This window comes from Taudactylus pleione, unplaced genomic scaffold (genome assembly GCF_031769625.1).
Source record: "Taudactylus pleione unplaced genomic scaffold, aTauple2 ptg000080l, whole genome shotgun sequence".
NCBI lineage: Eukaryota > Metazoa > Chordata > Amphibia > Anura > Myobatrachidae > Taudactylus > Taudactylus pleione.
Genome location: NW_028284482.1, coordinates 1,731,023 through 1,757,500, shown reverse-complemented (window position 1 = coordinate 1,757,500; position 26,478 = coordinate 1,731,023). Strand labels below are relative to the sequence as shown.

General features: G+C 44.8%; 1 protein-coding gene across 3 annotated transcripts in view; it reads right to left on the bottom strand.

Annotated features, from left to right (window-relative positions):
* Positions 1 to 26,478, bottom strand: part of L3MBTL2 (L3MBTL histone methyl-lysine binding protein 2) — a 197,561-nt gene that overhangs the window by 158,701 nt on the left and 12,382 nt on the right. For all 3 annotated transcript variants that reach the window (XM_088468106.1, XM_088468108.1, XM_088468107.1), the window contains exons 3-4: positions 25,345 to 25,478; positions 4,271 to 4,394 (exon numbers count right to left, since the gene is read on the bottom strand). In XM_088468106.1, coding sequence (XP_088324232.1) covers positions 4,271 to 4,394; positions 25,345 to 25,478 — 258 coding nt within the window. The remainder of the gene's footprint in view (positions 1 to 4,270; positions 4,395 to 25,344; positions 25,479 to 26,478) is intronic.

The following is a 26,478-nucleotide window of genomic DNA, read 5'->3' as shown; positions in this document are numbered from 1 at the left end:
ATGCTCTCTCTGGCACAGGGCACCAAAAAGTCTAGTTACGGCTCTGAATTCCCTGTCACCTCCACCATGGTAGTTTTACATGGAAGTTGTTTGCTTTCTACTACATAAATATATACAGTATGTGGTCCCGTCCTCACTTCTTGACTGCGTGCAGAAATGCCGGAGGCTATCAAGCCCCGATAGAGCAACAACTGAATTGCTCTGTCTGGAGTCTAAAAAAAAAAAAAGCCGCCGGCAGAACAATTGAATCTCCCTCTGTGTCTCAGTGCAAATCACCTGACGAGCTCAGAAGCCGCCACTATGTACACCCGCTGCTGCAGTCACCCGCGTTGATCTCTACAGCAGCGTGACTGGGAGACAACCGAGACAGTTCCGGTGACCGGCCAGCACCTGTGAGCAGCCACTCCAACAAACCACTCCTTGTGAGGGCTGCCTGTGAAGAAGTGAGGACGGGACCACATGTCAAAAAATAAAAAAAAGAGTCTCCAGCGCCCCACATGTGTGTCGGCCCACCAGGAATCCTACCGGCAAGTTTTATGGCCAATCCGCCCCGACAGGTCATTTTGAAATGGGATGTAGTGAATATGCCGGCCGTCGATATACCGACGACGTAATCTTGCCACTGTATATGTAAACGCCCGATCAGTGATGCACTTACCGTAATGACGCCGCATGCTCAGTGGCCGGCACAGGGCGCAACCATGCCCGGTTACAGCTCTGGGGATTGTGTCACCGCACACTGTTCCAATCTTTGGCAAGATGGCTCCCACTCACACACAAAGAACTGGACAAACCTGTCGCAGGAGTGTACACACTTCTATATTGTTCAGGTGATTGGTGATCTGGTCTTCTGGTTTTTCACCAGGTTTAAAAATATCTTCAGACACAACCAGATGACCAGGACTGGATGAAACCAGAGGATGTGTCAGCATACACACTATACCAAAGTCGGGTAAACTAGTAGGTCAGATTGAATTTGAATTGGACAAGCGCGTACCCAGCGTTACACTACCAATCTGCATGCTCTAGAGCAGGGATGAGTAACCCTTGGCACTACTACTACAACTTGCCACTCAAAGATGTTTTAAGTGGCACTTATGGGTGCCAGTCCCTCTCCTACTAAGTATGCTCACTCAAAGAGCCGTAACTAGGGGTGTCCGAGTAGTGCATGTAAAGTATGTCTTAGTTTCAAATTATTAACCAAAACTTAACCTGAGCAAATTAGCTTGAAATAAGGAAGGACAGGAAAGTCACTCACACTTTTAATGCCCATCTATTAGTTTTGTAAATGTTTGCATATGTTTTAATTAGAGATGTGCTGTTCGGTTCTCCAGAAATCCGAATCCATACGAATTTTGTGAATCCGGGTAAATCCGAGTAGCGGTTATAATTTCCTGAGGAGATCCGGGTCGCGATTCTGATCTTTTTGCGGTTCGGAATTCAGATTTTGAATCAAAATTTCGGGTTTTGGACTGCATAATTACATTATTTTAGCTGTTTTTACAACTTTTTATCTATTTTTTATTTAATAAATCCAGATCCAAAACCAACACACTTGAGGATGGTTTGCAAAACCAAATCCAGATCCAAAACCTTGAAGGAGATACAGACCCAAAACCAAAAGCAAACCACGGTGGTCGGCGCACATCACTAGTTTTAATTATGATGGCTCTCCGGAAACTTGATTGTCTTGTAATGTTAAACGTCTGCCACCCAAAAAGAATACATTTACTCTCCCCTGCTCAATGGTCAGATTAAGCAGAAAAATAAACAGATTCCTGGAACTCTTGCCACTACTAGATGCAGAGGTGACCAGGAAATAATTAGAGTTATGGTAGACTTACGTTGATAACTCCTTTTCTTTGAGGTCCATGGGGATCCACAGAGATACCATGGGGAAGTGGTTGGAGAGATCCAGACACCAAACAGTTCAAGCTATCAGCTCCCAGGATGCCTCGGGTCCTCCTCCATATATACCCCACCCCTAGCCACAGGACTTCAGTTTTGTTAATAAGCCCAAGGCAGGAAAAGGAAAGAGGAGAAGGAAGAGCAATCGTACACCAGAAACACGCTTATACAAAATTAGGTAATCTGTGAGAAGCCGTGACGTGGCCTAGCAGCTTCCCATGGATTTGCAAATGCAAATGCATGCAACTAATATCTCTGAATTTCTATCACCATATAGTCTTCATGTATTATTGCAGGTACAATTCAGTGTGCTGAGGAAAAATAGGGGGTTAACCAACCCCTTTTTTCTATTTGGTATGACTCCTCCCTTTCATGCACCTGAAGAGTACTGCCAGATTGATTTGAGAAGCTGCCATTTTCTGTTTGTTGTTATGAGATGCATGAATGAGCCAGCATTAGGAGGGCATGCTGGTTCTAGTAGTGCTAGTTGGAGTTCCCAGGGGTGACTCCCAGGTAAGCTGGCTCTCAATTTGGATGCATTTATGTATGTGCCTTTATCATGAGGCCTTACAATTGACAAAATATATATGTGCCTTTTTTCATGAGGCCTTATAATTGGTAAATATATTACCTGTGGGGTGAGCGTTTGGGCGTAGGGACCCCGGGGCTACTCTGGCTGGGCCTCTTCAGGGCATCACCACTTAATACACAGTCACATTTTACATCACCTTAGACGTGAACCCCTTAGTGTTAGGGGCTGCTAGTAACAGAGAAGCCGTGACGTGGCCTAGCAGCTTCCCAAATGCATGCAACTAATGTCTCTGAATTTCTATCACCATATTCAGTGTGCTGAGGAACAATAGGGGTTAACCCCCCCCCCCCCCATTTTTTTTCGACAAGGAAGACAACCAAGATGGCTCTTGTAGAGGGACTGGTATACTGGACTGGTGAGATGGCTCTTTATACCAGACAACACACAAACCAGACTTAATCAAGTCCTGAGAGGTCAAGCCCGCTAAACAGGCTTTACATTAAATCAACACAGGGGCCCCCTCCTCCTGATTGCCTTTACTTACTGACATATCAATTTCAAAGGTAACAATGCAATGTAATGTGACAACCTTCTCAAATAATAATTAAATGTGAAGTATAAGAAAACCCCCTCACACCTGCAACAGAGGGATGAGGAGAAAAACAGTGATAGCTATAGCGGACAGTCAGAAATAAATCGGCAGTATAAACACAGCAGCTAGCAAACAGTCACATACAATGCATATGCAATTTAGTTGAATCAACTACTAAAAACACAATGCTTGGTAGTATATAGAGCACTATATATCTGACCCATGGGAAAGGTATACAGGGAGACTGACCCAAAACCTTCAGCTACAGCAGCGCACCGTTAGTGGACTGTGAGCAACTCATATATACGAGGTGGGTAGTTAGAGCGACCCAGACGCACGAAAACCTTTGAGGGGACCGAGTCTGGGTCGGGGGAGTAGCTGCCAGGGAGCGTCTACCTCCCCTAAGCTGCGTCAACCGACTGGGTACCCTGGCCTCGTGGAACCAGAAGCGTCTGCTGCTGATCCCCGACGTCAGACGTTAAAGCCCCGGCGTTCTAGTGAGGACGCGGACGCTCCAGGTCCTGACTGCAGCAGCTTCCGGTTCGTCTCCTACGCCGGAAAGCTAGGAATGCCACGCATGATTCCAGGTAAGCGAGGAATCACCTTACCTGACATCTCCGTGTGTCCGGTTGCAGTCCGGGTCCCAGCATCAGCCGAGACCCGCCAGAATCACCAGCTCTATTACCGGTGTTGCTGCCCGGCGGAGGTAGAAGAAGGAGTCGCAGTAATTGTGTCTTAATTCAGACGCTCTGTACGGCCAACCCAAAAAACATAGAACATAAAATAAAACATAAAAATAAATAAATAAAAGCTTAGGGCTGCCTGAGCAGTCCCCTGTTACAAAGGTTCGTCTGAATCCTGCCGCACCAAACGAACTGAAGGCCTGTGGCTAGGGGTGGGGTATATATGGAGGAGGACCAGAGACATACTGGGAGCTGAAAGCTTTAACTGTTTGGTGCCTGGATCTCTAAAACCACATAATCCCTATGGTATCCCTGTGGATCCCTATGGACCCTGAAGAAGAAAGTAAGTTTACTGCACTGCCCTAGCAGGGTCTGTACACTTCATGCTAAATGGGCGCACCCTGAAATCTATAAACATGACATGTATAAAAGGTAGAGACCTATCAAGAGGAAAGTCCCAGATTGTTTTAAATTCTGCATATGCACAAGATATTCCAAACAGGGGCTCAGACACAACATCCATTCATCAATGACATTAGCACCAAGATGTTTTACCATTCTGTCCTGTGAGTCTTCGATCCACCAGCTGCCCTGTGCCATGAGAATTCAGGAATACCCCAATTTTGGCATTTAAGGAAGCTTTGTGCAGTACCTTTGCCTTCTTTGTTGGTGGTTTTCCCTAAAGACACAACAAAGAGACCGCCAAACTTATGTCACTGATGTCAATACAATGTGTTTTTTTTATAGTGCAGTAAAGGCTTAAATTAAAAGCAAATACATCAAAGGAAAATATAAGTGCTATTGCAAAGTTCATTTAGTTAATTTCCCAGTCACAAGCAACCAAAAAGCTGTTATCCATTTCTGTCATTTTTACTTAACGAAACTCACTTTATACGTACCTCACTCTATTATTATTATTTTATTATATTTCTACCACCTTTTGACAGGTATATCATAGCACATCACATATACATTATTTTTACCATGATGAGGTCACATGGTCACGACACACACAGATTACGGTCTCAACCCCTTTTTTAATATGTGGTTTTGGTGATATTTGACTACTCATAAGACACTGCAGTATACACTTCAAGTTTGCGCTGATATAGATTGCACCAGCAATATACCTCGTATGTCATGTTACCTATTACAACATAACACATAATAAGCACTGATTGATAACACTGTCCTCTGTCATATTATTATTGTTTAATTATACGGCGCCACAAGTGTTCCGCAGCGCCTTACATAGTACATAAAACTAATAAGTGAACAAGAAACAAGTAACTTACAGTACATTACAGTGCAGGACAAGGACATGGTTTATATATATTGCTGCAATAGCGATTAAAACACTCACAATAAGCAGCAGGGAGTTGGCAGTCAAGTGTTAGGTGCCCTTATGAGGAGTAAGGAGTAGAAGAAAATTTAAAGAGAAGCACATGAGGGAAGAGGTTCTTGCTCGTGAGAGCTTACATTCTAAAGGGGAGGGGCAGACAGACAGACGTGACAGAGAAGGGGAAGATAGGGAGGAAAGAGCATGAAGTGGGTTAGGATGAGAGCTGGAAGGCCTTGATGGAAGTAGTGGGTCTTGTGAGCCCGTTTGAAGATTTGTAGAGAGGTGGAGAGTCTGATAGGGAAAGGGAGAGAGTTCCACAGGTAGGGAGCAGCATGGGCAAAATCTTGGAGGTGGGAGTGGGAGGAAGTAATCAGTTGGCAAGAGAGGCAGCATGCATTTATGAGCGAAGAAGACCGGCGGGAGTGTGAAGGGAGAGAAGGTCACAAATGTATGTGGGAGAGGATTTGGTGTGGGTTTTGTAGGCGAGAGTAAGAACCTTGAATTGGCATCTGAAGGGGAGTCAGTGTAGGGCTTGAAGGAGAGGGGAAGCAGATGTAGAACGTCTGGAGAGGAAGTTGAGCCGAGCAGCAGCATTGAGGACAGATTGTAGAGAGGTGGGAGACTGGGAGGCCAGCTAGGAGAAGGTTACAGTAGTCCAATCTGGAGATGACCAGTGAGTGGATGAGGGTTTTAGTGGCATCCTGGATGAGGAAGGGTCTAATCTTGGAAATATTTTAGGTCGAAATGGCAGGACTGCGAGAGGTGCTGAATGTGTGGTTTGAAGGAGAGGGAGGAGTCAAGGATAACCCCAAGACAATGCACTTTGGGACTAGAGGAGATAGTTTTTCCATCAATAGATAATGAAATTGTGGGAAGTGAGGTAATGGAAGAGGGTGGGCTGATGATCAGCTCAGTCTTAGACATGTCAAGTTTAAGAAAGCGCTGGGACAACCATGAAGAGATAGCAGAGAGACAGTTGGAGATACGGGTAAGGAGCGAAGGGGAGAGGTCAGGGGTGGAAAGTTAAATTTGAGTAACATCAGCATAGAGATGATATTGGAGGTCAAAAGAGTTTATTAGTTCACCTAAAGAGAACTTATATAGGGAGAAAATGAGAGGTCCAAGAACAGAACCTTGGGGAACGCCTACTGTTAGTGGAAGTGGGGGGGAAGAGGTCATGAGAGGAGATAGAAAAGGAATGATCAGGTAGGTAGGAGGACAGCCAGGAGAGGGCCGTGCCACGTAAACCAAGAGAGAGAAGGATTTGCAAGAGGAGAGGGTAGTCTACAGTGTCAAATGCAACAGAGAGGTCAAGGAGAATGAGCAGAGAGTAGTGGCCCTTGCATTTGGCAGCAAGGAGGTCATTGCTGACTTTCGTGAGGGTAGTTTCAGTGGAGTGTAGAGAACGGAAGCCAGATTGAAATTAGTCAAGGAGGGAGTTGGTGGTAAGGTGGTTGCAAACAATACGCTCAAAGAGTTTGGAAGCAAAAGGGAGTAGAGAGATGGGTCGGTAGTTGGAGAGTATGTTAGGATCAAGGGTAGATTTTATTTTAAGAATGGGGGAGACGAGGACAGTTACTCCATATATACCCCGCCCCAAGCCATAGGATTTCAGTTTAGTTAACAAGCCTCAAGGCAGGAGAAAGAAAGAGGAGAAGGAAGAGCAATCGTATACCAGAAACGCTCTAACACAAAATGAGGGAATCTGTGACCAAAAGAAAAAATTACCCAATGCAGCCAGGTGAGTCAAGGTGGGTGCCCTGTGGACCTCGAAGAAAATGAGTTATCTAGGTAAGTCTACCATAACTCTAATTTTCTTCTTCAGAGTCCATAGGGATCCACAGGGATACAATGAGGATGTCCTAAAGCAGTTCCCCTAGGGTGGGGGACACTCCTAGGCAGAAAGGAGAACTCATCACCCAAAGGAAGCATCCTGAGAGGCAAAAGTATCAAAGGCATAGAACCTAAGAAAAGTGTGGACAGAAGACCATGTGGCTGCCCTGCCCAATTGTTCAGCAGAGGCACCATGACTAAATGCCCACGATGGCCCTACAGACCGAGCAGAATGTGCTGTCACCATGCTTGGGACATGGAGATCAGACTGTGTGTACACCTGAAAGATAGTCATGCATAGCCATCTTGCCAGAGTCTGCTTATTAGCTGGCCAACCTCGTTTGTTAAAACCATATAATACAAAAAGAGCATCTGATTTTCTAACAGAGTTTGTGCACACCACATAAATACGGAGAGCACAAACTACATTCAGGGAGGCTTCACCTACAGAAAGAGATGGAGCCTTAAAAGCTGGAACAACAATTTATTTATTCACATGAAAGCGGGACACTACCTTAGGAAGGTAATCCTCCCTTGTACAAAGAACAGCTTTATCCTGGTGAAAAATCAAAAATGGAGAACGACAAGAGCGCTGCCAAATCAGAGACTGTGCACAGAAGAGATAGCGAGAAGAAAAAGGGTCTTTGCTGTCAACCACTTCAAATCTACAGAATCTAGAAGTTCAAAATGGGTGAGCTTGTAGCCCCTTAAGAACTAAAGACAAATCCCACGGTGCTACCAGTGGAACAAAAGGAGGTTGAACTCGCAGAACTCCTTGGAAAAAAATTCTAACATCTGGTAATGAGGCAATCTTCCTCTGGAACCAGACAGCCAGCCAGAGACCACCGTCTAAACCTGCCTAGAAAAAAGGCAGTATCCTGGAAACCCTAAATACCTTAGGATCATACTTTCTGTGGGAACAACATTGACCAAAAGAATGCCAAACTCTGTAATAGATACAGGCAGAGGCAGGCTTCCGTGCCCTAAGCATCGTTTGAATTACAGAATTGGAAAAACCTTTTGCTATTAGGATGGAAGATTCAAGAGCCATGCCGTCAAAGCCAGATGAGTTACGTCCGGATGCCAGAAGGCCCTGCTTTAGCAGATCCTGCCATAGAGAAAGAGGACATGGACTGTCTATTGACATATTCTGTATGTCGGTGAACCAATGACATCTGGGCCAAGCCGGAGCCACCAGTATTACTGTTCCACTTTCCTGCTTGAATTTCCTGAGAACTCTTGGGAGGAGGGAAATCGGAGGAAAAAGATACACTAGCTTGAAGTCTCATCTTACTGCCAGTGCATCCACAAAGGTTGCTGATGGGTCTCTGGACATGTACCTGGGGACTTTGTGGTTGTGACATGACCTCATGAGATCTCTCTCTGGTAGACCCTATTTGTATACCAGGAGCTGAAACACTCCCGAATGGAGAGACCACTCTCCGGTGTGTATGTCCTGGCGACTTAGGAAGTCTGCTTCCCAATTGAGTACTCCCAGTATGAATATTGCCAAGATGGCCGGAAGATGACGTTGTTCCCCAAACAGAACCCTTGTCACTTCTTTCATGGCTGTGTAACTTCTTGTGCCTCCCTGACGATTGAGGTAGGCCACTGTTGTCGCATTGTCGGACAGGATCTGGACCGGCTTGTCCTGGAGCATGTCCTGTGCCATGACAAGTGCTTTGTACACTGCTCACAGTTCCAGAATATTTATTGGCAGATGACTTTCCTGAGTTGTCCATCTTCCCTGAAAGGTGTGATGACCTGTCACTGCTTCCCATCCGCGAAGACTGGCATCTGTGCTGAGAAGCACCCAATTTGGAATCCAGAATGAGTGCTCTTTGTTCAGATGATCCTTTCTCAGCCACCACAGGAGGTAGTGACAAACCTATGGAGTAAGAAGGATCCTCTGGGACTTTATTTGATGTTACTGTCCATTTCACTTGGAGAGAATCAATCTTTGCAGAGGCCTGGAATAGAACTGTGTATACCCCACCACGTCGAAGGACCTGCATTGCTAACAGAATGGATACCCTTCACTTGCGTAGCAGCTTGCATATTCGCAATGATAGGACCACAATCTTGTCCAGAAACACCAACTGTGCCCGAGAATCCAGAATAGCTCCCAGATGTACCATCTGCTGTGTTGGAGAAAGTGATGATTTCTTCCAATTGATAATCCAGCCATGCTTTTGTAAGCAGGCTATGGTCAGTTGAAGATGGTTTTGTAAAACAACCGGAATCTGTGCCATTATCAGAAGGTCATCCAGATATGGCAGAATTCTGACTCCATGACGCCTGAGATAGGCCGTCATGACTGACATTATTTTGGTAAATACCTGGGGGGCAGTAGATAGGTCAAAGGGTAGAGCCTGAAATACTTGATCAGAGTTATTCCATACGAAACTTGGGTACATGGATAAACCTGTTGAGGGTTTTTAAATTTAGGCCCATATTCAATATTGGAGCGAAAAGTCCGTGCTGGACTTTTCGCTCCACATCAGAGCTTTTCTGGGGATAAAGTATCGGGCGCGTGCCCTCTTTACCCCTGTATTCAATTTGGAGCCGGCAAAAACAAGAGCCTGCGGAAAGGTAAGTATCGGGAAATATAGAGTAATTTTCAGGAATTAATCTTGGGACACCCTAATGATGTCCAGACATGGGGGATCACTGTGGGTACCCCCGTTTAGCCCTGCAGAATGTGTTCTGCATTTTTAGATAGCCGCGGCAGGTGTTTTTATCCCGACATTAAAGAAGTGATGCAGAAGAGCACTTGGGACCACTTTTTAAAACGAAAAAAAAAAAAAAAAAATTGGGGGTACATGAAAATGGGTACTAGCATATTTTCAAGTCCCTAAACTAATTTTTAAAAATGTTTTAAAAATAGCCTATTCTAGAAAACACCTGCCGCATACTTACAGAATAAGCCTGAACCTATTGTGCTATTTTTAAACACTGTTCCCCATTTTTTTTTTACCCCAAAATTTAAATATTTTTTTTGGGGTGTCCCTATTATTTTTTTTTTAAAACAGTTCGCTTTTAGATTGCTATTCCCAGGGGTGCAGGCTATTTTTTTTTTAAGCCAGCACCCCTAAACCCCAATTCTGCACTTTTTTTCGCCATGTAAAACATGGTGAAAAGTTATCCCCGAAAAGCGAAAAGTCTTTGTAATTGAATACGGGGATAATTGAAGCATGCAAAAATTACGTAATCGGCGATAATTTATCGCCGATTCAGACTTTTCGCATCCAAATTGAATACCCCCATTAGTATAGGACGATAAGCCCCATTCGGTTTCTGAACCAGAAATAGATTGGAATAACCACCCCTTCCCTGTTGCTACACATGAACCAGGATTATTACCCCCGCCTGCAGCAGGGAGTGAATGGCTTCCTGAAGGGCCAAAGCCTTTACCGCATCTGCTGGAGGATCTGTGTAAAAAAAACTTCTGGGGAGGATGCCTCCTGAAAGTGAGGGCATACCCCTGAGAGTCTTCTCGGACCCAGGCATCTGTTGTTGTCGGACGCCAACAATCCGCAAACTAAAGACGACGGCCCCACACCCTGGGATCCCCCAGGAGGAGGCCCGACCCATTAGGCAGAGGGTTTGTCGTCCAGCTTAGAAGCTGGACGTCCCGCCGGGCCAGACCTCTTAGTTTGTCGTGTTGATATTTTGCGAAAACTACATGTCTTAGAGGAAGGCGGAAGGACCGAAAGGAGATCTGCCTAGACTTTATAGTCGCCAGAGATGGCAGACCTGCTGACTTTAAAGCCACCAGAGTAGCTATTATTTTATCAAACTGCTCCAAAAAGTACTTTTCCATAGAAAGGTAAAACTTCCAGTGCCTTCTCTGATCCTGTCTCAGCTTTCCAGGATCTTAACCAAAGGGCCCTTCATGCCACTATTGAAGCTGCTAATGCTTTAGAAGCTAAACTTCCTGCATCTACAGCAGCTCCTCCCAGATAGGAAGCCGATTCTCGTATGTGGTAGATATACATCATTTGTTCTCTGGTATCATTTGGTAGAGTATCTTCCAATGCTCCCATCCATTCTTCAACAGCTTTTACTACCCAAGCTCCAGCCATAGCTGGACGAGTAACAGCTCCAGATGATAAAAAGACATGCTTCAATATTTTGATCTGTGGAATCCTTCAAGGAAGATGCTGAAGGAATAGGCAATGTAGCATTTCTGCGTAAATGCGTCACATGAGCATCCACAGTAGGAGGTACCTCCCGCTTAGTACATACAGAAACCGGGAAAGGATACAGCAATGTTATTCTCTTATTCATATAAAAACATTTGTCAGAGTTACCCCATGCCTCATCCATAAGCTCAGTGAGCAGTTCAGATATAAGAAACTCCGTTTTGGCCACCTTCCTGTGGTGATTAGACACTGGAGCCTCCTTACGATCAGCTGGTTCATCATCCTGAAGGTCTAGGATTGATTTAACCCCCTTCACCAAAATCGGGAACATCCACTGTGGACGAATGGTCCTCCTCTCCCGAGCTAGACCCTGGAGATGAACCTTGCGCATCATCTGATTCCTTTGATGATGTGTCTGAATCCATATGTTGAGCAGACTGATAAAACAATAACTTGCGCTTAGGCGCCTTATTAACTACCGGTCTGCTATCAACATTAGATCGTGCCATACTCTAACTAGAATGGCCATAAACATCCTTCCAGGAAAAAAGCATAGGAGGTGCAACCATAGCATGCTGTGGACACCCCATCCAAGGATGCATAGTGGGAGCAGCCATACGATCCACAAACTGCTTCTATACCTGGGACAAAAGAGGATACCCAAGAAGGCTCTTGTCCAGGGACAGGTAAACTGGACTGGTGAGGTGGCTCTTTAGAACAGACAACACACAAACCATCCTTGATGTCCTGAGGGGACAAATAAGCCATACATTTACATGCAACCAGCACAGAGGGCTCCCCCTCCTGTATCCCTTTATCTTTTGACATGTTCAAATAAAGGCAATAATTGCAATGTTATGTGACAGCCTTCACAAAATCTTAATGATGTGAAGTACTAGAAAAATAATTGACAGACAGAAATAAAAGACAGTGTCAATACAGCAGCTAGCAAACAGTCACATACAATGTATATGTAATAAAATTACAATCGACTCTAAATCAACTACACAAACGAATGGTAGGATATAGAACACTATATACCTTAACCAAGGGAGCGGTATATAGGGAGACTGACCGAAACCCTCCTGAGACCAACAGCTACACGGACCACTGAGCGTTGACCGTGAATGTCTCATATACAGTACACTTGGAGGGCAGGCGGAGAAACCCAGATGTGCAAAACCCTTCGTAGGGACTGCTTCTGGGTCGGGGAAGGAGCTGCCGGGGGAGCGCCTACCTCCCCTAGGCTGCGTTAACCAGCCGGGTACGCTGGCCTCGTGGCAGCAGATGCGTCTGCTGCCGATCCCTGCCGATAGACGATAAGGTCCCGGTGGTCTAGTGAGGACGCGGACAATCCCAGGCCCTTATAGCAGCGGCTTCTGGTGCGTCTCTGACACCAAAAGCAATGACTGCTGCACACGGTTCTCCGTAAGCGAGTAATAGCCTTACCTGACATCTCCGTGCCCCCTGTTGCAGTCCAAGTCGCTGCATTGCGGCTAGCAAGCTTAGCCGCAACCCACCGAAATCACCATCCCTGTTACTGGTGTTGTGGGCGGTTAAATGGAGTCGTAGTATATGCGTCTTAACGCAGACGCTTGGTACTGCCAACCCAAAAACATTAAATAACAGCTTAGGACTACCAGAGTAGTTAAATGGAGTCGTAGTATATGCGTCTTAACGCAGACGCTTGGTACTGCCAACCCAAAAACATTAAATAAAAGCTTAGGACTACCAGAGTAGTCTCCTGTTACAAAGGTGTGTCTTGATCCAACCTCACCAAACGAACAACTGAAGTCCTATGGTTAGGGGCAGGGTATATATGGAGGACCCGAGGCATCCTGGGAGCTGAAGCTTTAACTGTTTGGTGCCTGGTCTCCAACCATAATATCCCCATGGTATCCCTGTGGATCCCTTTGGAACCGTGAAGAAGAAAATGTATATAACACTTGGAACTTTGATAAGGAAGATCGGCCCCCCTCAGCTCTGGGTCTGATAGCAGCTGCACCCATTGCACCTATCGTAGTTACACTCATTCTTGTGTGTATTTTAAGTGTCTGATCTCACAATAAGCATTTTTGGGTACATAGTGTGTTAAGCTAGTTCCCCTCCCTGATTTGCATTTCTATGGATAAACCATATCCTGGTTTGCTTTCCAGGTAACCATGGCAATGGCAACATTTTCTGCCTAACAGATTCACAAGCAACTTCAGGTTTCTTAACTGGTCCACTATAGAGTCACTTAGGGCATACGTGCGCTGATAGGCTTCTAATCACCATACTTTTCTCTGGGATTAATATATAAACACAGATAAGGGTAAACCCTCCCACTGCATTGTGATTGGTCGTGTAGCATGTCATTCAAGTTCCCACCTTGTTTCTTATTGGCTGGTCCCGTGATATAGCCAGGCCAATAACAGACGGCAGGCATCCAATTGACAAGGCCCTGACGGTGAAACGTGCACATTTTAAGCTGGTTACACATTAGCCGATGTGCACCCAGCGAGATATTGCCAGCGACTGGACCCGCATTGGCAAGAGGGGGACGTGTAATGCTGCATTCTGCAGCATGTCATCATTAGCGACATCCCCCTTCGTCCCTGCAGATGTTGTTCACGGCCCAAGGGAACATGCATATCATGAGTAGACACAGTGTACATACACGATATGTTGTTCTGATCCGCGGGATTGGACAACATATTGTCTGGTGTGTACCCACCTTTAGACGCATGTGCGATCAGCTGTGTGCACTAGTCTGATCCTACTGATAAACCTGTGGTGCCCCCACAGACTTCTGACACTGAATCACCAGGAATTCAGTGCGAGACGTTTTCTGGGGATTACCTCACCACAGATCGCTTCCAAGTTACACCCTGCACTGAGATATTGTCACCAGGGGACACAGGAACAATGCCTGCATAGGTTTGCCCCCTATACTCTTCCTACAGGTGGGAGCACTGCCCAGAGGATTTCTCAACACTGTTCACTATGGTGTAACCACAGGTTCTCAAACTCGGTCCTCAGGACTCCAAACAGTGCATGTTTCCAGGTCTCCTCATAGAATCACAAGCGAAATAATTAGCTCCACCTGTGAGTCTTTTAAAACGTGTCAGTGAGTAATGACTACACCTGTGCACCTGCTGGGTAACCTGGAAAACGTGAACTGTGTGGGGTCTTGAGGACCAAGTTTGAGAACCACTGGTATAAACCATACACAGCTGGAAGCGATAGAATCTCTCACCCCTGTATTTTCTCCTCATACATTGACACGCTCATTGGACTTCTTGTTTGGTAGGGTGTTCCTGCGCTACATTGTAACAGGTCCACCACCATTAGGGAAACAAAAGACAAAGTAACAACCAGCACTATATAAATAAATAAAAACTTACCAATGGACAGTCGGTATCACATTAGTAAACATGGAAAAATGTTTAATAACAGTAATAATAAAAGACACATCCACAGATGCATATATGTAAAAATAAATGAATTACTGAAGAATGCAACATATTTAAAAATTAACTATATATGATGGCTTTTTGGATAATCCTCCTTCCAAATGATATACAGTCAAGTACTGGCCAAAAATACATTTGAATCGTCCCAAACTCATTTACTGACTTTAGACTGTTATTTCAACAGTTTTGGTCTACCAGTGGGAACTCTGGCAACCCAAATAAGCATTACCCGAGAACATTAATTGACACAGAATACATTATTGTACACTATTGCTCTATTTCTATACATTGCACTATACTCAGATACCAGTACTGCCAGCCTAACAACAACTCTGTAATACATATACTGCATGTACAACCTAATATATGTCACAGGAGCCCCCATACAACACACAGCCCTCTGATCCCCAAAACAGTGAGACAATGAATGTATCCATGCAGTACACTGTGTCACGTAAAGTATAGACATTGCGTTCATTTCCGCAAACGCCACACTAAAGGATCCCCCCCTTCCCCACACACACATATACATTTTTTATATATATATATATATATATATATATATATATATATTATATATACACACATACATACACACATACATACATATACGAAAAAGTATTTGGACAGCCACCGATTGTGCAAGTTGTTGCACTTTAAAAGATGGGAGAGGTCTGTAATTTCCATCATAGGTACACTTTAACTGTGAGAGTCAGAACCAGACCAAAAATTCCAGAAATCACATTGTATGATTTTTAAACAATTTATTTGTATATTCTTGAGGAAAAAAAATATTTGGACAATCAAAAAGTTTAACTCAATACAAATAACCTCAGTTGGCAATTACAGAGGTCAAAAGTTTCCTGTAGTTCTTGACCAGGTTTGCACGCACTGCAGCAGGTATTTTGGCCCACTCTTCAATGCAGATCTTCTCTAGATGAGTCATGTTTTGGGGCTGTCGCCGGGCAACACGGACTTTCAACTCCCTCCACAGATTTTCTATTGGGTTGAGGTCTGGAGACTGGCTAGGCTAATCCAGGACCTAGAAATGCTTCTTACGGAGCCACTCCTTAGTTGCCCAAGCGGTGTGTTTGGGGTCATTGTCTTGCTGGAAGACACAGCCACGTTGCATCTTCAATGCTCTTACTGAGGGAAGGAGGTTTTTCCCCAAAATGTCACGACACATGGCCCCATTCCTCCTCTCCATAATACGGAACAGTTGTCCTGTCCCCTTTGCAGAAAAGCATCCCCAAAGCATGATGTTTCCACCCCCATGCTTCACAATGGGTATGGTGTTTTCGGGATGCCACTCATCATTCTTCTCCCTCAAAACACGGCGTGCAGAGTTTATACCAAAAAGTTCAATTTTGGTCTCATCTGACCACATGATATTCTCCCAATCCTTCTCTGGATCATCCAGATGGTCACGGGCAAACTTTAGACGGGCCTGGACATGTGCTGGCTTAAGCAGGGGGACCTTTCGGGCGTTGCAGGATTTGAATCCATGACGGCGTAGTGTGTTACTAATGGTAACCTTTGTGACTGTGGTCCCAGCTCTCTTGAGGTCATTGACCAGGTTCCCCCGTGTAGTTCTGGGCTGATCCCTCACCGTTCTCAAGATCACTGATAGCCCACAAGGTGAGATCTTGCATGGAGCCCCGGGTCGAGGGTGATTGTCAGTGATCTTGTATTTCTTCCATTTTTTAATAATTGCGCCAACAGCTGATCTCTTCTTACCAAGCTGCTTGTCTATTGTCGAGTAGCTCATCCCAGCCTTGTGCAGGTCTACAATTTTGTCCCTGGTGTCCTTAGACAGCTCTTCGGTCTCGGCCATGGTGGAGATGTTGCAGACTGTTTGAGCAGGTGGACAGGTGTCTTTTATACAGTTAACCAGTTCAAACAGGTGCCATTAATACAGGTAACAAGTGGAGTCTAGATGAGCTTCCTAAAGAAGAAGTAACAGGTCTGTGAGAAAGCCAGAATTCTTGCTGGTTGGTAGGTGTCCAAATATTTATTTTCCGCAAGAATATACAAATAAATTGTTTAAAAATATCATACAATGTGATTTCCAGAATTTTTTGTTCAGATTCTGTCTCTCACAGTTAAAGTGTACCTATGATGGAAATTACAGACCTCTCTCATCTTTTAAAGTGCAACAACTAGCACAATCGGTGGCTGTCCAAATACTTTTTTGCCCCACTGTATATACACACACAAATATACATAACACACACACACACACATATATATATATATATATATATATATATATATATATATATATATATATATATTTTAGGGGTGTGCACCGGTCACTTTTCGTGTTTTGGTTCTGGATCTTTCTTCGTGTTTTGAATCTGGATTGGTTTTGCCAAAACCACCCTTCCGTGTTTTGGGTTCTGGGTTTTGGATCTGTATTTTTTTTTTTAAAAAAGCATAAAAACAGCTAAAATCACAGAATTTGTGGGTTTTTCTGCTCCTATGCTATTATTAACCTCAATAACCTTAATTTCCACTCATTTCCAGTCTATTCTGAACACCTCACAATAGTGTTTTTATGTCCAAAAGGTTGCACCGAGGTAGCTGGATGACTATGCTAAGCGACACGAGTGGGCAGCACAAACACGTGGCCCATCTAGGAGTGACACTGCAGTGGCAGACAGGATGGCAGTTTGAAAAACTAGGCCCCAAACAGTACATAATGCAAAGAAAAAAAAAGAGGTGCAAGATGGAATTGTCCTTGGGCCCTCCCACCCACCCTTATGTTGTATAAACAGGACATGCACACTTTAGCAAACCAATCATTTCAGCGCCAGGGTCTGCCACACAACTGTGGCTGAAATGATTGGTTCGTTTGGGCCCCCACAAAATAAGCTGGCAATTAATCTGTCCCTGCACAAACTGGCTCTACGGAGGCAAGATGTCGTCCTCATCCTCCTCATCCACAGATTCCTCACCCTCTTCAGTGTTGTGTACATCCTCATCCTCACAGAGTATTAATTCGTCCCCGCTGGAATCCACCACCACAGGTCCCTCTGTACGTTCTGGAGGCTGGTCTCCCTGGAAGAGTTGCTAATTCATTTTTATGAACATCATCTTCTCCACATTTTGTGGAAGCAACCTCCTACGCCTTTCGCTGACAAGGTTCCCGGCTGCACTAAACACTCTTTCAGAGTACACACTGGACGGGGGGGGTAACTCAGGTAAAATAGAGCCAGTTTGTACAGGGGCCTCCAAATTGCCTCTTTTTCCTGCCAGTACAGGTACGGACTGTCTGACATGCCTACTTGGATGCTGTCACCGATGTAATCCTTTAACAGACAGACGCACGCTTGTTGCTGCTGCTTTGAGGATGCAGGTGCGGCTACTGCTCATACATTTCACACACAAACACAGAAAAAAAGAAGATTATTTTATTTTGGTTGGAGCGCACTTTGGGGGTTACACCACCCTTTAACAGCTTGTCGCTGCTGCTTTGAGGATGCAGGTGTGGCTACAGCCCACACAATTCACAAAGACAGAAAAAAAAAGAATTTTTTATTTTTTGTGGAGCACACTTTGGGGGTTACAGCACCCTTTAACGGACAAGCCAGCCGGCCCTTTACTTATGACACAGGCTTGGCGCGGCTCCTTTGTTGATGCACGTGCAGCCACAGTGCACACAATTCACAGACACAGAAAATAATTCCTCCACCATTCTGTCAGTGGTGACAGTATCATATGCAGTGACAGTAGACATGTCAGAAATTGTTGGCACGTCCTTCAGTCCGGACCAGATGTCCAAACCGGCCCTTGACTTATGACACAGGCGCACGCTTGGCGCTGCTGTTGTGTTGATGCACGTGCGGCTACTGTGCATACATTTCGCACACAAACACAGAAAAAAAAAAGAATTGTTTATTTTTTGTGGAGTGCACTTTGGGGGTTACAGCACCCTTTAACGGTCAAGCCAGCCGGCCCTTTACTTATGACACAGGCGCACGCTAGGCGCTACTTTGTTGATGCACGTGCGGCTACTGCGCACACAATTCACAAACACAGAAAAAAAAATATATATTATTTGGAGTGCACTTCGGGGGTTACAGCACCCTTTAACGGACGAGCCAGCCGGCCCTTTACTTATGACACAGGCGCACGCTTGGCGCTACTTTGTTGATGCACGTGCGGCTACTGCGCACACAATTCACAAACAGAAAAAATATATATTTTTTTTGCACTTGGGGGGAGCACCCCTGATGGACAGAGCACCCCCTGGACAACACTACAGCACCCCTTTAGGACTGGGACACTGCACAGGACTTTGGAGTGGACACAGCCCCTATGGAGAACTGACTGCACAACACAACACAGCCAGCCCCTATGGACTTTGGAGGAGTGGACACAGCCCCTATGGACAACAGCAGCACAGCGCAGCACAACACTACACTGCACTACACTACACAGCCAGCCCTAACTGTCACCCTCCCTCTCCACTGTCCACAGCCGAGTGAGAAAATGGCGCCGACGCGGGTACCTTATATAGAATCCAAAACCCGCGAGACCCGGAAGGCGGGATGATGATGTTTTGCCTCGATTTCAGTTCCGAGTCAGGCGGGAAAAGTCGAGCCTGACTCGGATCGGCCTCAGATTTCAGAAATCCGAACCCGCTCACCCCTAAATAAATAAATATATATATATATATATATATATATATATATATATATATATATATATATATTGTCGAAGCTGGATAATTGGCTGAGACAAGATCAGTTTAAAATTGGATCGCAGCGACGCCATCTTGCGACTGGCCGCAAGACGTCATCTTGGAAATGAGATCGCAAGACGCCATTTTGCGAATGGTCGCCTAAGCGCCATTTTAGATAAACCCACACTTTAGTACATGTGGCGATATTACGATTAGCATCATGCGATTGCATCTTACACCATTTCTCATACACACATTAATATGCACAATTGCTCTGTTAGCTAGTCGCATATTAGCGAATGCATAAGATCCTGTATGAAAACGCTGAATATTAGCTCCATGCACACACATCTGCCCCAAGTTAACTAGCGTCTTTACATCAAACCCCACATACTCACACATTACATATCCACATACAAGGTTCCATAAGCTTTAAAGGTATAAGATTCGAGTATGCACATTTATTATCATTGCTAGGAAATAAAGGTTATATCGTAACTAAAGCTTTATACGTGATAAGTTTGCCATGTTTGGTATTGTAGTGATGCGTACTCTCTCAACAGTATTCCGGTAATATCGATGGAGAGATCGCAACATGCATTCTCAACTTATGGACCGCAGAGACTTCAAGCAACAAAATGTACATTATATGAACAACTGTTAGGATTTGCATGAGGCGGGAACCCAGAGACCACCAGTTGTTAGAGGCTGGGCTGTGTCTATTTGAACCAACCTGTTAAATGCCTTGTAACATATGCCCTCTCCTTTAGGACCAATGGTAATAGCAACAAACTTCTCTATTGTGTTGTTTATTTCTGGGGGGTATAAATATGTGTGCTCTGACCCTGGGTTCCTAGTCTTCATGCTGAATGCTGATTGACGAGGAGTTTCTTGCTGATGCCTACATCTGGACCAGAGAGCGCTGCGTATGTATAATTGTACTTGGGTCTGTATAATCTCTTTGCGCTAAGATTATATGAGGATCATAGCGTGTAACTGCTGTACTTTTACTTGAATAATACTTTGTGCTTTGGAACCACAGGTTCTAGGTCTGGAGTCTTTATTTACTGTATGACTGCGTACGCAAATTAGCGTCATCCTTAGAGGTTTATAGGCAGGATATTAGAAGGTATAGGCAGGGGTATATAGAGGTTTATAGGCAGGATATTAGAAGGTATAGGCAGGGGTATATAGAGGTTTATAGGCAGGATATTAGAAGGTATAGGCAGGGGTATATAGAGGGTCAAAGACAGTATCCTTAATATATTTACATAAAACACACATACATAAATAACACACACACATACATTTATACATAACACACAGACATATACATGTAACACACACGCAAAAAACAACCACTTAAACTTATGGCATATTTTAAAACAGGAGCCTTTTATTTATTTTACCATCACCAACGGTATCTGAAATACACATATTGGACTCCCCCCTCCCTTGGATCAGCCACTGGATGGTCCTACCTGATGGCGGAGGGTCCCTCCCTCTTCAAGTTCTAACTAAGTGGTCTGTAATGTGCACCACTCAGTACCAGTCCTGTTAGCATGTCAGTTACTTTATTCTCCCTATCCACATGCTGGGTTGCTCCAGCAGCGGCCATCTTTGCAAAAGACGCAATGACTCATGGGATTTGTAGTGTATCTTTACTGCTCAGAGTCTGAGCAGTACAAGAAAAAACTACAAAACCCATGTCACTCCACTTCTCTGGCTGACTGGGGGCCATCTCTCCACACCATTGTATTTGCCCGGCGCGTCCATGTCCCGGCTGACGCTCGCAACTGGCCCCAGCCTCTGCTGCCTGCAGGATAAGTAGGTGGACAGGGCTAGGGCTGTGTGTGATAAGGGGGCGATCGCCACTGGCTACAAGTGCATATCTCCCAACTGTCCCGCATTCAGCGGGGAAAACCAAGTTTTTCTGGGACTGTCCCGCTGTCCCACCCGCGGGCCACAGTGTCCAGAGGTGGGGGGAGAAGTTGGGTGCGCATGCGCACGGCATCTGTTCGCTAGTGTAGGGATAACCTGGGGGGCTGCACGCCACCTATAGTGACGTAAACGAGGGTTGCTGTGAGGCTCCTCCCCGTTTTCTGGATGCTCCGCCCCTTTTCCGGGAAGCCATGCCCCCTTTTCAGTCAAATGGTCCCTCTTCTTGGCCTTCAAAAGTTGGGAGGTATACAAGTGAGAATGAAAAACAGAAAATTTGCCTGGCACAGGTCGCACCACCCTAGTTACGGCCCTGGATTAAAGTGGACGTGTGGCTGTGCTGGCAAAGTGACTGTGTATCCCCCTATACATGCTGATGTATGCTGCGCTATACTCTGCTGATTAATGTGCCTGTGTGTACAAAAAAAAATTAAACGTTTAAAAAAAATTTTTTGGGTGCTGTACCACACTGTGTATACAAGCACGTGACTCCTTGGACAATAGCCCTCTGTGTTTATAACTACCGTGACTCCTAGGGCAATAGCCCTCTGTGTGTATAAGACTATAAACACCGTGACTCCTTGGGCAATAGCCCTCTGTGTGTATAAGCACCGTGACTCCTTGGGCAATAGCCCTCTGTGTGTATAAGCACCGTGACTCCTTGGGCAATAGCCCTCTGTGTGTATAAGCACCGTGACTCCTTGGGCAATAGCCCTCTGTGTGTATAAGACTATAAACACCGTGACTCCTTGGGCAATAGCCCTCTGTGTATATAAGCACCGTGACTCCTTGGGCAATAGCCCTCTGTGTGTATAAGCACCGTGACTCCTTGGGCAATAGCCCTCTGTGTGTATAAGCACCGTGACTCCTTGGGCAATAGCCCTCTGTGTGTATAAGACTATAAACACCGTGACTCCTTGGGCAGTAGCCCTCTGTGTGTATAAGACTATAAACACCGTGACTCCTTGGGCAGTAGCCCTCTGTGTGTATAAGACTATAAACACCGTGACTCCTTTAGCAATAGCCCTCTGTGTATACAAGCACCGTGACTCCTTCGGCAATAGCCCGCTGTGTGTATAAGCACCGTGACACCTTGGGCAATAGTCCTCTGTGTATTCAAGCACCGTGACTCCTTGGGCCGTAGCCCTCTGCGTATACAAGCACCGTGACTCCATGGGCCTTAGCACTCTGTGTGTCCATAACACACAAGTACTGTGGCTCCGCAGTGAGTGTCAATGTTTCATAGATGTGCTTTAAACTGCGGTGTCTGTGCATCTGCTCTGTCGCTTAGTAACCAGCCAGCTCCCTGCAGCCTTTGGCCAATAATGGTGAAAACAATATTGTGAGCTGTGAGATGGTCTAAATTGACTGTAAATTAATGTTATTGGGGTTAATAATACTCTAGGAACAAAAACAAAAAAAGGCCAAATTATGTGATTTTAGCTTTTTTTTTGTCAATTTTTGTAAAAAAAATCCAAATCCAGTCACGGCACCCTAAATTTAAGTTTGTTATTGAGAAATTCAGATAAAAATGTAGTAAACTAGTCAAGTGAAGTAAATTGTGCTTACATGTCATCCTTAGTGAACCTGTTATGTGGTGGTGGACTGGTTTGCACTTCTGTTTGTTCACGTATTTACATTACATTGACCATAATTAATTTAATTTGGTGCTGGACCCAGGGGCAGAACTATGGGAGACAATGGAGGCGCCTGCTGCTGGGCTCCAGCTCTGAAGGGGCACATCATCCATTGTCTACAACATATTCACCCCACTTAGGACTGTAACTTTGTACCCGTAGTGTACCGTCACGGCCACCCAATACATGGCACCCCTTCCCGGCACCTGAGAAGCCACCAAACACTAGTGGAGAGCTCCATGTCATACCATCAGCTGCTGCCTTCATGTATCTATAGCCTGTCTGCATGCGAATTGCTGCATTACAGTGTCAGCGGCTGTGACAGGGAGGGGGGGGGGGGGCACCAAATTACAACTTGCCTCAGGGTATCTGGAATGAACTTAGGGCCTGATTCAGAGACGGATGCTCTGAAAGAGCGCTCGCTCTGAATCAGGGCGTTTTTTTGTTTTTTTGTGTGCGGCCTCCTAGCCGCTCGCATAGCTGTGGGTGACCACCCACAGCTATAGCGAGCGGCCAGGTTGATGGTCGCGATGGTCAAGACCATCGCAACCATCGGGCTTGCGACGAGACCCTTGTGGTAGGATCTTGTGGCCGCAAGCCCCAGAGAGCTTCTGGCTCTAATAGAGCCAGAAGCTCTCCCACTGACATCACTGGTGAAGCCACCCCCCGGCCACGCCTACCAAACGGGGCGAGCTGTCAATCACCATCGGCAGCTCGCCCCCTTTGGTGCGAGACCCGGAGCGACAGAGCACCCATCGCTAGCCGGGTCTCGCGCATGCCCAGTGGGGAAACATCGACCCGGTTGCGAGCGCTCAGCGCTTGCGACCGCGTCTGAATCAGGCCCCTATGCCACTGGCTGGACCACCAACCTGAGGCACCTCTGCAAGTGTCCCAAGGCACCCCAGGGTGCCACGGCGCACAGATTGGGAACCACTGGTCTACACAATATATATTGCATCATAGAGTGCATTGTGCAGAACACTGCAGCGCCATATATCTTTGTTTACAGTGACTTTATGTTTTCATGTATGGTGCTACAATATACAGTAAATGTGTACCATCAGTATGGATTGTATTTTTTGAGACCGAATTGTGCCTGACATTTTTGTGCACAGTTGTGAGGCCATCAGTGAGGCACGTGTAATTTTCACAGTGATGGGTTGTCTATTCTAGGTAATACGATACAACCTTGCACCATTTGTAGGTTGCAGAAGCACGTATCATTTCTATAGTACTAAGTACAAAATACTGCAACTTGTAGTGCCTCCACTTTACAGTGACATGTTTTCTTAGGTCTGATACTACAATAAAACGGTATATGATCTGAATGTACTGCACTAGCATAAATTATCCTCTGTGGTGGTAATATACTTATTCTACAGTGACATGTTTTCTAATGTTGGCACTATGATGCATTTATGTGCGCACAGAATGCACATTTAGTTCACACTTGCCTACCCTCCCGATTTGGTCGCGAGCCTCCCGAAAATGGGATGCCGCTCCCGACCTCCCGGGAAGGCTGGCGATCCTTCCTGTTGCCGACCACCCCTCCTATCCCCCCCCCGCCCCGCAATTACCTTTAAAACCCCTGCAGTGGTAGGGGGGGGGGGGGGGACTGTGATGCAATCCACGCTGAAAGGCGTAATTTTGGCCCTGCCCCCTGCTGCACATGCCTGTAATACTAGTAGTCTGGCCGGCCTCTCCTCCTTGTGCTGGCCACGCCCCAGTCATGCCGATCTGGTTGCTCCCTCCCAGAAGGGGCAGCCAGAAAGTCGGCAAGCCTGATTTAGTTTATGCAGTGACAGGTTTATATACCATACATGTTGTATTACATATTTGGTGGAGTATTACCTCTTACCACTAGTAGATACAGGTCTCTCGATTTGATGACAAATAGTTTTGGTTCTTTGACTCCTATTTTTATGCCAGCTGCTGCCGAGTGGCAGTTTGTCACAGATGACTGTCAATTTTCAAGATATATATCTAGATCGCAGTGAATTAGGCCATTACACTTACTGACACACTGTCTTTTAGATCTACATAACTACTTTTTAGTGTGGGTTACCCTTACACAATTTCATATATATGGAGTTATTGATGATCCAGACTTGATAATACCATTTTGATTTATTTTTTTTATACATTTGTCTTTTTTTTTTTCTATTCGCCTCACTTGATCTGATGCATTTTATACTGTATTAATAAATGTTATATTTAAAATTATCTCTAATATTTCGAGTGCCCCAAGCAACAAGAGTACTTTTACGGTTGCACCTCCAGCAGTCTATTTACAATTGGCCCTTAGTGGCATGACATTTTGTCTGCAGATGGATTTAGCTATATAACAATATCATATACACTACAGCATACAGTCCAGTGCTTATGTCTTACTCACACGCCTTCCCTCCCGCGCTCCCCATGGGTTATTGCAAAGTGCTACAAAACTGCTGGGGTCTCTGTTATGGGACCCCACACAGTATTAATAGATAGGGGAACAGTGGGGTTTTATCTGATTTTTGGGAAAAACTATCTTTAACAAATACATAGGCTGTAAAAGATTTCAGGCATTATCTTTTAAATATTATCATTTACCTGCAGCCGGGCCATAATACTGGCTTTTTTGGAGTTGGATGAATAGCTGCGTGAACAGGAGACACTGCAGAATCTCTTGGTTTTTGAGAAGAAGGCATCACGTGTTCCAATTATTCCACACATCTCGCAGATAGCTAGTTGAGAGCAAAAGAAATGTCAGGAAATTATTATTAAACTTGACTTTTTTTTTTACTGTTTAAATTCACCAAAAGCATATAAATTGGCAAAATGCAAATAGTTATAAAACTTCATATTAGAGCTTTCAAACTTTAACCAGAGAGTATTTTCAAGGCAGTGTATAAAAGGAAAATAAACACAGTAACCTGCTATATGGTAAAAGTACCAGCAAGTGAACAATTCCTATTAATGTTACTATAGTTAGTGCAGAAACACAATTTATTACTAAATAAATAATTTCAAAAAATTGAACAATTAGGGTAACCATGAGAATGAAACACTGACATAAGGGGGTGTGAGAAACCAGAGGACAGGTCACAGGGAGGAAGTGAAAAGGGAACCATGGTCTTATATTACAGAGGATATTTCTATTAGAATGTGATGTGATGTGGTTAAATCAGATGAATAAATCCAGGGATTCCAAGTGGAAGTGTAGGTGTTATAAGAGTAGTTTAAGGAGTCTGCTATCCCTTCCATAGCAGGAATGAGCCATTTGTTTAATTTAACAAAATAGGCGAGGTAGTTTTCCATTTCTTAACCACATACCAGTGAATGTCCAGGCACTTGTGTGCTTCCAAGAATAAATCACATTGATAAGGACAGCGATTTAATACAGTTGTTACTGCACGCTAGACCCTTTCATGCATAGAGGCATCTACAGTGGACAGCTGTTTTTAAGTCATCTTCTATCGAAATTCATTTGACATCACTAGTGCATGGTGTCCTCTTCTTTGGACCTCTACCAATCTTAGATGGTATGCCACCTAGTAGCAGCTTTTACATTTCTACAAATACAATAAGGTAAAAATAAAATGGCCTAGAAAGTTTACCAGCACTGAGCAGTAATTCCTGATAAATATTTTTACTCAGCAGATAAAACAAAATGAATTCAAGGAGAATAAATGTTTAGGGAATAATATGGTATGATCACTGCAAAGTCTGGAATCTAATAGGTTA